The sequence below is a fragment of the Styela clava genome, chromosome 6, assembly GCF_964204865.1.
Source record: "Styela clava chromosome 6, kaStyClav1.hap1.2, whole genome shotgun sequence".
Taxonomy (NCBI): domain Eukaryota; kingdom Metazoa; phylum Chordata; class Ascidiacea; order Stolidobranchia; family Styelidae; genus Styela; species Styela clava.
In genome coordinates this window covers 1,536,114-1,553,525 of record NC_135255.1, presented here as the reverse complement: position 1 = coordinate 1,553,525, position 17,412 = coordinate 1,536,114, and the positions used below count along the sequence as shown (strand labels likewise).

The 17,412-nt window shown below is 33.2% G+C and overlaps 1 protein-coding gene across 1 annotated transcript in view; it reads right to left on the bottom strand.

The window, feature by feature from the left end:
- The window catches only part of LOC120330882 (uncharacterized), a 59,225-nt gene that overhangs the window by 36,432 nt on the left and 5,381 nt on the right, over window positions 1-17,412 (bottom strand). The window contains exons 6-28 of the mRNA XM_039397856.2: window positions 16,882-16,999; window positions 16,161-16,335; window positions 14,502-14,577; window positions 11,031-11,247; window positions 10,354-10,501; window positions 9,552-9,782; window positions 9,010-9,246; window positions 8,448-8,895; window positions 7,781-7,886; window positions 7,432-7,540; window positions 6,880-7,066; window positions 6,361-6,521; window positions 5,881-6,004; window positions 5,402-5,547; window positions 4,766-4,959; window positions 4,517-4,582; window positions 3,201-3,316; window positions 2,888-3,029; window positions 2,702-2,816; window positions 2,249-2,350; window positions 1,538-1,687; window positions 1,178-1,296; window positions 696-877 (exon numbers count right to left, since the gene is read on the bottom strand). Of these exons, the coding sequence (XP_039253790.2) occupies window positions 696-877; window positions 1,178-1,296; window positions 1,538-1,687; window positions 2,249-2,350; window positions 2,702-2,816; window positions 2,888-3,029; window positions 3,201-3,316; window positions 4,517-4,582; window positions 4,766-4,959; window positions 5,402-5,547; window positions 5,881-6,004; window positions 6,361-6,521; window positions 6,880-7,066; window positions 7,432-7,540; window positions 7,781-7,886; window positions 8,448-8,895; window positions 9,010-9,246; window positions 9,552-9,782; window positions 10,354-10,501; window positions 11,031-11,247; window positions 14,502-14,577; window positions 16,161-16,335; window positions 16,882-16,999 (3,669 nt within the window). The remainder of the gene's footprint in view (window positions 1-695; window positions 878-1,177; window positions 1,297-1,537; window positions 1,688-2,248; window positions 2,351-2,701; window positions 2,817-2,887; window positions 3,030-3,200; window positions 3,317-4,516; window positions 4,583-4,765; window positions 4,960-5,401; window positions 5,548-5,880; window positions 6,005-6,360; window positions 6,522-6,879; window positions 7,067-7,431; window positions 7,541-7,780; window positions 7,887-8,447; window positions 8,896-9,009; window positions 9,247-9,551; window positions 9,783-10,353; window positions 10,502-11,030; window positions 11,248-14,501; window positions 14,578-16,160; window positions 16,336-16,881; window positions 17,000-17,412) is intronic.

The following is a 17,412-nucleotide window of genomic DNA, read 5'->3' as shown; positions in this document are numbered from 1 at the left end:
ATTTGGTAGTTATATTCTGAATTTTATACCAGTTGGTTTGAGCAATAAACTTATCTACCTTGGTACTATTACCTTTGGTGTGTTTAGATATGGTTTACTCAAATCATGATTATTAGTTGATTACTTGATTGCTTTTTGTTATGGTGAACTGTATAGTACTCTATTCTGTGTTTAGATCTGCTTTACAAAGCTTGTTAATTGTGCGGTAGTCATTGGGTTTGAATTATCTATTTCTTAAGTTTCCAACATTGGGATTATCTGTTCTGACAAAGCCTCATTCAAATGTAAGTAAACTGGTATATTCATGCTTTGTATTATATTTGATTGGTTATCTTTTATTGTTTGTCAGGTCACTGTGTCTTAATGATATCTGGATTTAATCAATTTGGGAGTTTAGGATATTAGTTATAGAAACATAGTAGGCAAGGGTAATTTGTTAATGGGCAGAAATCCAAACATCAGTGCATCACAGTTAACCAATGAATGCTAGTTTGGCTATGTAGCCATAAAACTTTTAAAATAAAATAATAAATCTTTAATTCTAACGATGTATCAAAATAGTTGCTATATTTGAAAATTGGATTGATAGCCAAACATTTTTTATTAATGCATTTTCTGAAGGTCAAATTTAATACATTACTGAATTTGAAAATTATGAAATATAACACGGGGAAGTGTCAAATGTAACACTGAACCTGTTGAATCCTTGTCTGTTATATCCTTGTAAATTGTAACCATCAGAGCCAAAGGACTCTTCTGATACATCTGATCTATTGCAAGCAATATTTGGATTTTTACCACCATATTCAACACAAGCACCATCCCATAAATCATCTATGTGCATGCCAAGGGGAACATTTTGTATATCTTGAATATGCTGTAAATAACAGAATATAAATACGGTATTAATATTCAAATTAAGGAATAAAACTAGGCTTGTTTTTATTTTTGCCGTATTGTCCAGCCAGTGTAGAAAACAGGATTTCCTAGAACAGTTCTTGAACATTAACTGCAAGATAGATATCATACACAATGCCAATCAAATACGATAGAAAAATTCATCCAGTTCCAGTACAGCTCAGCTCTATTTGTATAATAAATAACTTTTCGTTGATAGGAAACATATGAGTGGCCATCCATAATAAAAGCAGCACAACATATAAATATTCTGACATACTTTAAGCTCTTCATTGCCCGGATGCATTTTTTGCCATGTCAAAAAGAGATAATCAACAAAAGCATGAACAGTATAAAAAAGTGGATCATAAGCTTTCATTGATGTTGCCATGTCACCCCCTTTGTGAAAAAAAAAGTTAAATTAGTCAAATAGCCTTGAATAAAAGTGAGGTATAATTTTCTTAGAATCATTAAAGCCATCCTTATTATAGATAAACCTATCAATAATTTCTGCATTGTAGTGTAGATTTAAATCCAGTATACCAGAAATCTATCCTTAACTAAATTTGTATTATAACTGCAGATTGAATATTGTGTTAAATACTACCCGAAGAAGAATCAGAAGAAAATTTGACAATACCTATGAATGCGTTGATGTAAGATACAAGATTCATTAGCTTCCCACTTAATTGTTCGTAGGTTTTTGAATTAAGAACTGTTGCGACATCTAACATACAAGGTATATTAACCGAAGAAGAGAAGTTTCGAGACAAGCATGGCTCCCAAGCACCTGCAAAATCAAACAAAATGTCACTTTTCGATATGTCAGGTGTATGGGGCATCTCAACACCAACATATCTAGTATGTTCCATACGCGTGATGATGATCAGAAACTATTTTAATATTTGAAACAAAAAATTCTAAGTTTTTTATTCTTTTTAGCAAAGCGACACAAATATTCATGCAATTCCATTGCAGATGGATGATATTGTAGATCCTATATAAATATAATTGACACAGCAAGCTGGGTGGGCGAAGTAGGTTCAAACATTCATAACTACTTAACATTGAACTAGGTAATTAGAGTAGAAAAATGAGTGAGAATTTAACAGAGCAGTTTTGGCGAATACAATGCTTTTTTTAAATTATTTATTATTTACATTTTTATTAATAGATGAAGAAAAGCAATGCTTTATTGATTAAAACTTTAAATTAGGTAAATAGACCAGTGAGATGACTTTTACTGCACGGTACAAGAGTGTTCTCCTGACAAGGGCCATTGTTTGACAAGCTTTAAGAATTCAAATAATTTAGGATACTCGAGCAGGATAAGTTTTATAAAATAACATACTTGCTTCTCCATTTTTAGACACTCTGAAAGGATGATCTGGAACACAATTTCCATCTCCACCAAAAAAGTTGGGTTGCCAGATAATTGCATCGTTCAATTTTCCTTGAAATATATAAACATTAAAATCAATAATGGGATATTGCATATCATATTCTTGGTTCACAAAGACAATCCTACCATTCACTGCATTTCTATTGGGAACAATCGAAGAATTTGAAAATTGGCCTGAAAAAAGTTCTAGAATATTTATAACAAAGAAGAATAAGTTTTTTTTTTTTTTTTTTTTTTTTTTATTAATGAAAACATCACTTTTCATCCACACGATATAACACATAAAAAAGAAGAATAAGTTGAGGAATGGTATATAGCTTTGTGTCAACTTCCAAGAGAAATTTAGGTTTCAAAACTTCATAAAATACCTTAAAAGTACCCCTAAATTTCCACATTTTATACCTGTATCTTGAGTGAAATCATAATATGGTATTGCAATATCACAGTCAATACTTTGAAGCAACAACTCCATTTTTCTCAAAAACGCTCTGTTCCACAGCAAAAAGTATCTTGGCGACTGAAAACAAAAGTGTTCAGAATGAGCAATAGCATTAATTAAATTGTTATAACTACCAACTGTTTTTATACCTGTGCAGTTGGAAATTTTTTGATGTATTCATCTCTCATCAAGTCCCAGACCGTCTGGTCATTCTCAACTTCTTTCATCTTCAATGTTCGTATAGCATTTTGATAAGTTTCTCTTTCTGCAGTTGACAACTCGCGAATCTCTCTAGAGGAACAAAATAACAGTTGGATAAATCAGACTATATTGAACAGATTCTTAAATTTCAAGTTGAAGATTAACAAGATAAATAAATAAATACCAGATTGGACAAACAAAAAATGTCATATCATTTAACACAACTTTCAGTACACTGGTAGTGAAGAATACAAAAGTTACCTCCTTTGTGATTTTTCTTCACATCTACATCTGATATTACCGTCCCTGCGGCAGGCACAGGAATGCTCACATCCAATATTAATTATCGAATTCAAGTTGTATTCTTTACCACCAAACTGTTAAAAATTGATATGATGTAAGGCATTGAATATGAATATAAGGATAAATAAAAAACTATCTTGTTTTCTACCCAGATGTATTAAAATGAGACAGCTCAATAACATGGCGAACCACAGCCTGTCATCCGAGTATCAGTTCATGGAAGGTATGGGAATAGTATACCGCTTCGTTTGAGATGAAGCACTGTACGACGGTTCGAAGTCTAGCAGCCATCTCGCGCAAAATTATCCCAATAGTATTTGAACCTTCGAACTCATACAGGGTAATCAGGGGTGCTTCTACAACAGTGGTTGGCAAACTTTATATACTTGCGGGCCAAATATACACATTTCCAGTAACAAGCAGGCCACAATATTTCCACCTTCAACAATTGCTACATTGAACTTCATATTTGGAGCATTTGCACCTTCTATTGCTGCGTTGAAAGCCTGCCACAATGAGATGTGTATGTGGCTTTTTTTAATATATTATCCAACAAAACACTTTTTTATTTACTTATTATCAATAAGTTGGATGATGTATTTTTGGCAACTTGCCCACGGTACGTCGTGGAAATGACAATCTTACAAGGGAGTACGAAATTTATTCTAAGTGTAATTCGTTTTAGATAAAGTTTCGTAACGAGTTTAACATTGAATCCCTTAATAACTGCGAAGCTGACTGGGAATATCGAGCAAGCTCATTTTGGAATGCGCAAGTAAGAAAAATATTTTTTCGTCCAAGCCCTTTGGAATGTTTGACCCTCGTCGCAAACTTCCTAGCGTTTTCCCAACATTTTTAAATTTAAAAAATTAAAATTAGCTACATACAACTGACACTACTTGTTACAGCAGCACATAAATCTGTGTAAAGACAATATTAAATTTGGGATCAATTTTTATTTTATGTATTATATGTCAGGTCGTTCAAGGGTCACAACAAATTAGCTCGTGGGCCGCAGTCTGCCGACCCCTGATCTACAATTAGCCAACTGCCTAGTCAACGTTGAAGCATGCAAATTCTTTGTTGATAGAGCAGTAATTCTATATCTTGAATAATAACATTTAACAGGTAAGGTTCTATATAAGTTCATCTATACCACCAGCTATAAGATAATTTGCTAATATGCATTTATAAGACAAAACGAATTAACCTCTCTCAATGTAACTAATTATTTTAAAATAAAGAAGTAGAGCATTATTTCCACATATATATACCGAGCATGTTGACTGCGATCCACATGAAACCTCGGAACAACCAACTCCAGGGTTGAATGACAGTACCTGTTGAACAAATACTGATATTTTAAATCAAAATAATAGTTTATCTTGATAATTCTGTAATGTGCCGACTGGCAAACATGATCTTGTTTATTTAAGCTTAAGTTGTGAGAATATTTTCTCCGTTCATTAACATGAGAATATTTAACATCTGCAGCATACACATATGTTATATTAGCAATTTACTTGAAGTTCATTATGTTGTGTATCCATTCTTTTGCATTGTCCAATTGTCAATGTTTGACAATTGAATGATGGTGGAGTATCTGCATGACCATTGATATGAATCATTGAATGTCGCAACATACAACAGGCACCGACAAGACACTTTTGTCTGCAAGCCTGCCTGGAAATGAAATTATTTCCATTTCCACCACAACCTGAAACATTTAAAATAATACCACTATACATTCAATCTGTGTCGAAATTGAATATATTGGCAAACTGAAGAATTTATATTCAGAAAACAGAGCTGTTTATGGTTAGCGCAACTTGCTAAGCATTAGAAATTATGCTTGTCATCGATCTGCAATTAATCTTTTGTGGGTTCTCAGGTTGGAATTCAGTGTCAGATAATCATGTTTGATTACTGGGCTCCTTTCTTCAGCAGTGTGGTTCAAGTAATCTTTGGCTGTTTACAGCTATTCAGAACAGAATGATTACACTGAGAATTGACCTTTGTGATTTATTTCCTGGACATGTACCAGGAAGTGTATTTCCATCTGGATACATTTGTCTCAAATCCCATGTTGAGCCTCTGAAAATGATCATAAAACTAATGTTGTAGGTACCACGAAATACCACCTTTATAATCCACAATACCTGAATACTTAAATTCTTGACATTTTTGTGTGTATTTGTCGAAATACCACCGAGAGTCATCTTCTTCACAATTTCCAACTTGCTTCTTATATGCACAAACATTATGTGAATATTGGCATTTTCCACCTACAAAAGGTGGGGAACATCTGAAAATAACATGTTATATAATTGCATCATAACAGACTGGAGGTGAGTTCTTCAGAAAATGATATCTACTTGAAATAAATCCTTGTAACTTTTTACAATAACATTAGGCCTTTCATGTTATAGTAAACATTATAAGAAAAATATTCCATTTATTCCAAATATTTATACATTAAAAAGGAACATGCTCAAATGAAGAATTACAGTGAACAATTCCAACATTTCAATTTAATCGAATATAAACATTACTATGTAATATCCATTTTATTTTTATTGACACCAAACTGTTATTTTTCCCAATTTGAGTTGATTACAAAAGAAATCGCTCTTTTTACATGCATTTATAAGTTCCACGTTCTTCAACACACTCTCCTCCATTTTGGCAAGGATTACTTCCACAAAAATCAACTTCCTCACAATTAGATCCTGAATATCCATCAAGGCAATCACAGGTATAGGCTACAAAAATATTGGAAAAGAAAAGCATTTTTTTTTATTTACAAACAAGTGAGTTTGGTTTCATTTTGAATAAGTTCTTTTAGCTTTGCTTTGAAAAAATATTTCCGAAAATCTGTATACATTTGTCCCTTGTATCTTGTTCTTTTTCTTAAACTGAAAACAGGTTCTTTTTTAAGGTACATTCAAGGTATGTATAAAATTTTTCTGTGAATGACTGGATATAGAAATTTCTACATTCATGAACACTAGATGAAGACTGTTTGTCGTGTTTATGAAATTGGGTCCAAATTGTCCAATTGTTCATTAATGTTGGGCATGATGACTATATATAAACTTAAAAAAAAAGGGTGACTAACTGTCTCCATCGTTAAGACATGTTCCTCCATTTCTACAAGGATTTCTTCGGCAATGATTGTTGAGTCTACAAGTTGGACCTCTATGAGAAGGCGGGCATTCGCATGAATAACTCCCTTCTCCAACTAGTTGACATCGACCATTGTTCAAGCACGGATTTGGCCTAAAATATAAATTAATAACAAGTAACTACTATAAACTATTTTCACTGACAAAAACATCAATATTTAAACAACATCTTTACATTTATATTAAGTGTTCCATTTTTTTCCTTTTTTCCTGAATCATTAGTCACTTGAACATAGTGAGCCGAATTAGTATAAGCCGAATTTTATAAAAATTTCACAAACCAGGTCTAAGATGGAGCTAAAATAAACAAATAGACCTAGCCAGTTTACGGGTTAAATTGCTCAAAAAATGAGAAAGTGCCATTTATGACTAGCTAACTGCTAATATTCCCTTTGTGAGGCAGCATTTAGACTGGTTACTAAACCATCAAATCCACAAAAGCAAATGTATACCTGCATGGGTGAGGTTTCTGGCAACGATTCCCTATGTGTGATGTTGGACAAGTACAAAGAAATCCACTGCCTGAATCTCTATTTTCACACCTTCCACCATTCAAGCAAGGGTTTCGTGAGCAATAATCTGTTAGCTCACAACGTCTACCAAAATATGAATCTTGGCATTTGCAAACAAAGTTACCGTCTGAAAGGTATAAAATTAGTTTACCCAACACCGATTTTATTGAACTACATTAAACCTTAAAAATATTTGACATGAGTATGTATATTCTGATATCATCTAGATTCTAGATCTAATCAAACAATACATTAATAAACAATGGAGTAGCAACTTGGCAAAAGAGATTGAATCTTGATTACTCAAAGAATATTCAAAATTATTTTCATCCCACTAACTATAAAATTTTAATTGTTATCAAATCATTCAGCAGCAATAACTTGAATGTTTTTTGATTAATGTATTTTGAATCATATAAAATATAATAATTTTCATGCCCATTTTAGTTTTTTCAACCTTTTGAATATTTCAGCTGTCAGTCAAAAATTTACCTTCCATGCTACAGACTCCTCCATTGAGACATGGACTTCTTTTACACAAATCTTCATATTCACAGTACTCACCAACGAACAAATTTGTGCATTCACAAGTGTAAGGTTTCTAAAAAATTATAATTGCAAACATTTTTTTAGAATTTGAAAAGGAGACTGACTGGTCATGCAACATTTACAACTCCAAGGTCAATTCCAACATCAATCGATTTGCTAGTTGATTTCTAAAAATTATCCAGACTGTAACTCTAAAAGCTGTTGTCATCCATGTGGTGGAGCTGTCTTTTCAACTATACCGCTCTGAATATATAATTCTATTTTAAAATAATAAATATAAAACCGATTTTACTCCATATTTTGAAGGTTTGTTCGTGCACGAAGCGCCATTACGACAAGCCCGAGCTCTGCAGTAATCAGTCGTTTCACATCGATCTCCATAATGTGTAGCCCGACATCTAAATCAAAGATAGTTTATCTCATTTCATAATCATGTCTGTAAATCCGTGCCTTTATATTATGTGATTATAAATATAATGGATCAGTATCCCCATAATTAGGTAAATTGCTTAAAACAACAAATTTTTACGGCATTTTTTAGCACTTCCTCATTTTCGATAATATCTATGAATAACTCAAAGATAGTTGAGGACCTGAGATAATAAGTTTGAGTAAGTTGTATCTCCACATATTGATAAATGCCTTTTTATTTTAGGCAAAATTCATGAAAAATCTGCTGACATATTTGTATTTGTACTTGATCTAAAAATATAGTTTGAAGACTTGTTTAGAAGTTTAGATCCTATCTTATCAGATGACATTGGTACGATAATAATTTTTGAACATGATAGAACTTTGGAATTCATCATAAATAGGAAATTTTACTATTTAAATTAACAAATGCCCTCCCATATCACTGCTAAAAACAGTGTCTGTTCCACAAAATACAAAATCAAGCAATATGTTGCAATACCCCACAACACACATTTAAATATTTATTAGTTTTTAAAATATCTTACCTGCAGAAGAAGCCGTCCTGTCTGTTTTCACATAAACCCCCATTTAAACAGGGTGAAGAGTAGCATGAATCTCTATGTTCACATGTCAACCCCACATACGAATCAATGCAAACACATGTAAATTTATTCCCACCAGTAGCAATGTTAGTGCAACGTCCTCCATTTAGACAAGGTTCAGAAAAACAAGCATCTTCATCCTCACATCTTCCACCACTAAAACCGTCTGGACAATCACAGGCATATGCTGTTCTGTCTAACGAGTCCCTCACACATTGTCCACCATTTAAACATGGATTAATGCGACAGCTGTCTGTTAGCTCACAATAAGAACCATGAAACGGTTCCACACAGGCACAGGAGTATCTTCTAAAATCAGAGCTTGGAATACACCTTCCCTTGTTACGACATGGAGAGGAATAACAAAGATCTCTAAGCTCACATTTTGTACCTAAAAAAGAGTGTATGAAACTGTTTTAGTTGACACACATTTGGTAGCATGATATAAAAGCATCAGCTAAGTTTTTGTGATACACAAATAAGCAAAGTGGATTACAATCCATACCAATGAAACCATCCAGACATTCACATGTGAAAGATACGCCATTACTAGATCCTTTTGTACAGCGACCTTCATTTAAACATGGATTGATATGGCAACTATCCTGAAGCTCACAATGTGAACCGTGGTAAGGTTCTTCACAATCACATGTATAGCTTCTGAAGTCGGAACTCGGTAAACATCTTCCCGCATTAAGACAAGGAGATGAATAACAAATATCTTCAAACTCACACTTTGTACCTGAGTAGATTTATTAGAAAACATAATTTTACCCATTGAAAATTATAATAAAACTTTGGGTATTTATTCCTTATATATTGATATATTGATCGCACTGGCTTAATATCAGATATTTGACTATTATGCGAAAACTAGAAATGACCAGAAACTTGAACATCTTAAATACTGTGAACATCAAGAATATGTTCAATTTTAATTGACATCTGGCCAATTTTGTGGAGTTTGAAATTTCAAAATATTTGGTACATTGTCACAAATGATTTCAATGAAAATTCAAGCAATACATATTATATTATAATGCCAACCCTTGAATCCATCCAAGCATTCGCATGTAAATCTTGAAGAGTCTCTAGAATCTGTCAAACATCGACCTCTATTTAAACATGGATTGGTATAACAAACATCTTTCAATTCGCAGTGGGTGCCATGATAAGGTCCAACGCAGTCACAAGTGTAGGAGCTCAAACGTCTCAAACACCGCCCACCATTAAGGCAAGGAGATGAATAACAACTATTCCGTAGTTCGCAATTGGTACCTAAAATATAAAAAATAATTTAAAGTTCTGTGATTTCCTAATTTGTCCAGTGTCTCCTACAATTATGAACAACCCATTCAACATAACTTTAATTGTGACATAAACAGCAAATGCAATTACAGCAGTTCAATATGTAAACCATGTAATAAATTAAAGTCACTATTCAACTGATAATAGCAACTTTTCAGGAGTAAAAGTAGCCATTAAAGTTGCTAATGATTTTAGGCATTATATCAATTTTTATCACCTTAATTTGTGAATACAAACATATTTATACAAAAACAAAATATAGAATCAGAGAACGGAAAAGAAGAATAAATAAAACCACTCCAATAAAAAAGCCTATATAAATTTTCAAAATTTTCTCAAAAATTTCAAATAGAATCTCGATGCTCGATAACCAGATTTGGTTTCCCGCGACTTCCCTTCCACAGTAAATCTGTTTAATTATCATTTTCTCTTAATTTGTGTTCGATTGATTTTTTACTGGTTGAAAAAATAAACTTGGCTTGACTTGACATACATGAGAATGTATGAAACAAGGGACAATAAAAACGTAATGTTGACATACCATAAAACTTGGAGCGACAACGACATGTATATCCCCTCTCTGATAAAGTAGTGCACAATCCATTATTTAAACAAGGATTTGAGAAGCAGGCATCAAAGTCTTCACATTGACGACCTTTGAAACCACCCAAGCAGTTACAGATGTAACCCTATATGTTGAAACGGATATGTTATGCAACTAATCAAGTATATCAAGCAAGATAATAAACAAACAGTAACAACTGAGAGACATACATACACCAATACATTGAAATTACAACAAGAATTTGACACATGTATCGGCATCAGTGTGCAATGAATGTCAAATTGTGAATCTTCAATTAATCGAAAATATAGGTCTTCTTAGAATACTGTACATTGGATTTTTTATTAGTTGATAAATAGTTATTTAAGACTTGTCCTAATCTTTGTAGACTTGATAATACAACAATATCACCACGATAATCACATATCAGAGATTTTTGAGTTTAGTCTGACTAACAGCATTTTTTATTGTTTTGCATTGACTTATACAACAAAAACATTTCGAGATTCAATAAAGAGATAATTAGGAAAATTTTCACAATAAGCCATATAAAATTTTTGAGATGTGACAATTCTTTATTTATGTCTAATTGTTTGCATGGCTTTTGGTTATCTATAGCACAAAAATAAATATTGAAAATCAAAATTACATACTACAGAAGTGTTGATGCAACTTCCATTATTTCTACAAGGATATGATTGGCAGTGGTTTTTGGCTGGTTGTTCACAGTTTATTCCAGAGAAGCCATTCTTGCATTGACATCGATATCTTCCAGTTTCAAGTAGTTCACAATCTGCCCCATTTTCGCATATTCCAAGAGCACACTGATCAGTAAACTCACAATGCTTTCCGCGGAATCCACGTCGGCATCTAAATTTAGAGAAGTTTACAATTTCCATGGAATATACAGTCAATAAATACGAGGATGAAAATTGAATCATGGTTTAAAAAATCAGGTTCAACGAAAAACATTTGCATCCTGAATGACATCATGAATCTTGGTGTTTTCAAGTTTCGCTGCCCGAATACACCATTTTTTTAAATCTAGTGCGACTCAGTTGTCTCTGCTGATTTTTTTTCCCTATTTGGGTTTTTTCAAATCATATATAAAGATTTATACCAATCCCTACTATGTTGCTAAATTTTGCAGACTCATAATTACAAGTTCAAATTAATAAATATTGAATTGGACATCAAAATTTGTGCTGATTACGATACAAAATCGTATACTATCCATTTATTTCAGTTGCATATTACATTACTAAATAAATGTATCTCAAACATATTCGGAAAATTGGTTAGGAGAATCCCTTACATTTGTATAACCAAGGATAGTCGGGATAACTATGTGCATAACTCATAAATTGTACATAGGTAGGCTGTTATACACCACTGTCAAAATTTTATGATCAACCACATTTATAATATGGCACCCTAAAAAAGATTTGTCCACAAAACCATTCCGCTCACATCATGAATATTGATTGTGAGACAAATACCAAGACTTTTGCTTTTAAATACTTAGATTGAATACTTAAATACTACTTAGATTCAGTACATTTTCAGCTGCACCTTTGAGTGCAAACTTGTAAATGCTTCCACATATAATGTACTTCTGATAAGTATTTTAGTAGTTAGCTTAAAACTAATCTTTTGATTTGCTAATCGCTTGCTATGAAGTGGTCACCTCAAGTGTCTCCAGCAGGATGATAGCTCCATATTTTTAAAGAGATTCATGTTTTCACTTACACTAATCATTACTGCTGCGCCATTATTTCATTTTATGTGAAGCGTTTAGCTCCTTAAAGGCATTGGTGATGTACAGAGCATATGCACTGTGAGTTTGTGTTATAACTCAGATAAACGTTTGTTCAAATTATCGTAGATTGCTGATTTCATTACCAATGAGATTTTTTTGCTGCTGTTGCTCCACGATTTTAATAATTTCCAGGGCAGTGTTTACTGTACAACCCAATGTCTATATAAAGTTAGATAATATATTGCAATAAATTTAATTCAAAATCTTGGTACTACATATACAGAACTGAAAATTATTTCATACTATAAAAACAGTCCTCTGGATTCCTAAGGAATTTTGTCCTGCATCTAGCCTATTAAAAACCCATATGACCCAGTGACATTGTAATAAGAATTGAATTAAATCAAAAAACTTTTGATATGATTCATGTAACTAATGGTGGGCATATGAAGGTGTGCTAAAGTTGAAAACCCAAATAAACAGCGATTTAAATGAAACAAAAAATTTGATTGTAACAGGACTTTATGAGCACCCTGAATAACATTTAATAGTGGTTTGGAATTTGGTACTAGCATTTATTTTCACCTAATCCCAAATTATCCTGCCATTCTTGGATAAGAATGGGAGTCTGTCATGATTAAGAAGTATTACGGTGAATAATTTATGGTTTATCTGAATTTCCAGGTTTGTGGGAGTGCAATCAAAATATGGTCTCTGATTATAAAAAAGGTTTTTAACCTCATTCTGAGTCTTTTCTTAAAGGGTAAAAGTCATTATCACACATGATTGCGCTCTGGTATTACACATGAATGTCGCACATCCTATATAAAGCTTAAGCAAGTAATTTTATTTAACGAGAGAACAACATCATAATACTCATTTTTTCCTCCACCTTTATGCTATATTTAATTTTTTACTTAAGACTGTTGGATGTGCAGACATGTCTTTTCTAATTGTATTTTGAAATCAGACATCGTCCAGGCATTTTAGTAGTGAAGACAATTTTTAACATATATATATATATATACATATGTTAATGAAAAAAAACATTTTTTGGAAACTTTGCCAAACACAAAGCATAATAAAATATATCATTTTGAGTTTTCAATGACCTCCCAAGTATTGCAAAAAACGTACTGCTATTCAGTGATGAAATCATCCCGAAAAATTTGCAACAAGCCGGCATTAGTTCAACTTAACGTAAGTGAACGACTGTAGTGAGTCCGATATACCGGGTTGCAGCGACTGGCACTAATGCTTTTTAGGCGTTTATGACATAACAATACAACTGGATTGTTTATTCGGGGCTTCTTTCTGAGGTCTATGAATCGGAAGAGGAATTTTGAGAATATCCATTAATGAACTTTGCAATTTACAAAACGTTTACAAGTTAAGCTTCACAGTATGGTAACCTCAAGAAAGAATTTTGTCGTTTTAAGAAAAAAATTTTATTTGTGTTTGCCGTTGTATTGCTAATATTTTTTGGTTCTTTGTTATTAGTATTATAATTATGCATGTACGCATTATAAACTACTCACTAATGTACAAAAGTGGGAGCGCGATTTGCGCATAACACTGAGTAATGATCCACTAAAATCCAACATATACATGGGTCGCGACCAAAATTGGGTCGCTTGTTTTTCCAACAAAAACCTAAAGGTTACTGCTCCTAATCTCTAGTAAATTTTATTGATTATTTTATATTTGTTATGAAGTGCTGTCTAATAGGAGTTGTATATGTGGGAAGTATCACATCGTAAAAACTTGGCAGATGCTTTTTGCTCAAGTAAAGCCACGCCACTATTTCAAAAACTTGCTTATGACATACAAGCGCAGCTTTCTCACTTTGGGTTATTTTGGGGAAAAAATAATTTCACCTAAAAGTGGTTGTTTCATATTAGCCAGTAAATTTTGTGACCCCATAGGCCAGGACGTAAGCATTACATACTGCCTAGTATTTCAGCATGTCTTTGGCTTGCGAGATTTTACACAAATTCCCTTTTTTACAAATTTAGGTCGTTCGAAAAAAAGGTTGGGGACCAATGGATTAAAACATCCTCTCCTACTGAGTAATATTCCTCAAGCGATTGAAGGCACGCACAGGCTTATATAAGATATTCAATGCCAAATCCTGGGACATAAGCCTCATTGCATAATGCTGATAAATTTTATCGTAAAACTGGGAGCAAAATTATTAAACTGCTTGAATGCTTCAATATATGTTTCTCGATATGCAGGGTAGTTATCATCTTTGAATACTTTTCTTTTAACTAATGTTGCTTTGAACATAGGGACGACATAAGCTCTCAATGAAGATACTCAGAATGTTTTAAATGTCAATTTATTCAAAAGGCAATTTGCTTACCTGCATATATAGGAATCGTCTACTTCTTCACATGCGCCGTTGTTAACACACGGGTTACTCAAACAAGCGTTTGTTTCTAAACAAAGAATGTTTAGAAAGGTTAAATCGAAATCGATAATTGTCGGTATATGCTACTAATACGTCATCATTGCGTCTTCTCGTGTGACGTTAAAGGTTAAAGACATTGAAATCGTTATGTGGTTCCTTGTAGATTTTTATGGACTAAGTTTTCCATATAACAAAGAGCATAATCCCGAACAATCGTTGATATAATTATTGATACAAAATGTTGCTATATTCCGTAGGAAATTCGAAAGCACAAGGGCTATTCCGCGTTATAAAAGGGTGAACTAATTATATTTTTGGCTGGCGTGGCGTGAATCGCAAATAACAAGAGAAGTCAAAAATGCGAAAGCAAAATTGTAAAACGCGGAAAGATCAAATTTAAGATAAATCATGTTAATGGCGTTTGTAGTGATCGTAATATGACACAATTACGTTTGTATTTTGCCAAGTTAACATCCATTTACCGTTAACAACATATAGACACTGAGCCGATATTATTGCAGCATTCGAATCGAATTGGTTGTATACACTAGCGCAGTGCTTTCTAACCAGAATTCCGCAAAACACTCGTACAGGTTTTGGGAGTTCTGTAGGGTTCGATGAGATTTTCTATGTGAAGGGACTGTGTCAATTATGTTTAAATTTTTAATACCCTTCTGTGTGAAACAGTATTTTCTGCTTTATTAGGAATAAAACAATCGCGTGAGTAGGGCGAATATGTACATTCATGCAAAACTGAGCCACGATTCAAAAGTTTATGGGAGAGATACGATAGCAGGTGGGATATTAAATTTCTTACATTAACACCAAAATATTTGACTTTCATACAAATTTGGGTGTTTATGAATAATTTTCAATGGGGGTTCTTTGATGAGTCACTTGCATATCAGAGGTTTCACAAGTATAAAAAGGTTGAAAATACTGCATTAGTGAGTTATATTTAAAATTTGCCTACGCGCATTACGGCGAAAAATATATCGCGATAATCCGTATATGATGATATTTATATAATTGTGATATGAAAATAACTTTGCCGATCATTGCCTATAGATCGTGATTTATTTATTTCGACTATATATTTCCACTTCCTAATATAATTGAGGCTCAACATTTTAGTTTCTAAACTGCGGTCTCAAATTTTATTGCATCAAAATATAAACCCCTAAGTTTACATGAATTTTGACCGTGGCCTGGAATTTCAGGATGGTAGAATTTTTAGCACTAGCGCTTTGCTATCTCCTGAGACGCGGCAGTAATTGGCATTCGTTTTGGGAGTTTTTCCGGAGTCTATCTAAACAAAATTTTATTTGTTTTATAAACATAGTCAACGATAGATGGATGAGCTAGCGCTTGAAATACGTCCGACCGAGCAACTCTCCAGTCAACGCCATAACTGATGGCAATGTGCGACGTCTTTTAACAAATAACTTGAGTAGATTAGTGAATTTAAGTTAGAACTTTGCTGTGGTGAAAAAAAAAAATTTGAAGCGTTCAGTTTTATACATATATATATATTTTTGACCAGTGTATCAGCAGTTGTAACAAATAACAACATAGGTATGGTACGGTAATTACCACAATGTAAACAATGACCTGTTTCGCATCCATCCCTTTTTTCACATAATATCTCCCCATTCCTACATTCACAATTTCCGCATGTATTTGGCTGCCAAACTTCACCATGTCGTCGTTTGACGCCGCTTCTTGTGACACACATGGGAATACATTCGCATGATTCTAAGGCAGCAATTCGACTCTCCAGGGAAGACTACAAACAAATCAAAAGAAGATTATTAGGGTGCATTAATTACGTACGAAACCGAATAATGACGTGCAACTTACTTCAAACAACTTTGTCATCCGTCCCTTCGTGACTTAACGTTAATAGAATTATCTACATAAATACCACAACCTTTTGACCCAACTTTATGACCGTCCATTGGCAAACGTGTCAAACACGCGTGACTCATACTATACGGATGGAAGTATAAAATGAATACTTTATATTGTTTATACAAGAATATTAAGCAACAATTACAATTTATATACTGCACTTGTAACCAATGTCTTCCAAGCGCTTCAGGGTTGAAAAAAACATCTCAAATTTCTCTACGTGTGTTTCAAAATCTACTTTCATATGGTAATTTCTCATGATGTAATAATATGACACAGTTCCTTCAAATATTTCAGCGGTCGCCATAAAAACATTGTAACCTATACTATATCTCAAATTTCATCATGGGTGGTTCGAGATATCTTTTCGTTATTTCTATGCTAAAAATGATACTATAGTCAATTTTACTAAAAATCCAACCTGCATCTGCTTCATCATTTGCATCATTGTATTCATTTGAATGTTTTCAGATTTACAGGATTGAATTTCAGTCCGAAGTTCCTCTAATACTTCATCGTATTCATTTCCGACATCAAATCTGTTGAAATTTGACGAATAGTATACCCGGTATGTCTATGATTTATTCTAGAACTTGGAATACTGACGCCATATTAGAAATACGTATATAAAATATCTAACTAGTTCAATGTTTATAATCAGGGCTTTGGTTGGCAGAGTTAGTCGTAATAAATCGTGGGTTATATGCGAAACGGTCTAGCAATCTGTTGGCGTTAGGCTGAACCTGCGCACAGGTAAACAAGTATAGAATGTTATTGGAGCTCAAGCATGAGCCAACCCAGACCCACGTTTTATAAAGTGATTGAAGAAAACTGATGATAGCCAAATATGAAATAGGTGATGTCCGTTGTGTATATTTTGAGTGCCACACGATATCAATGGGAAGCGAAGAGACTCTATTACTTTTCCGATATAATGAATTATAATGACAAA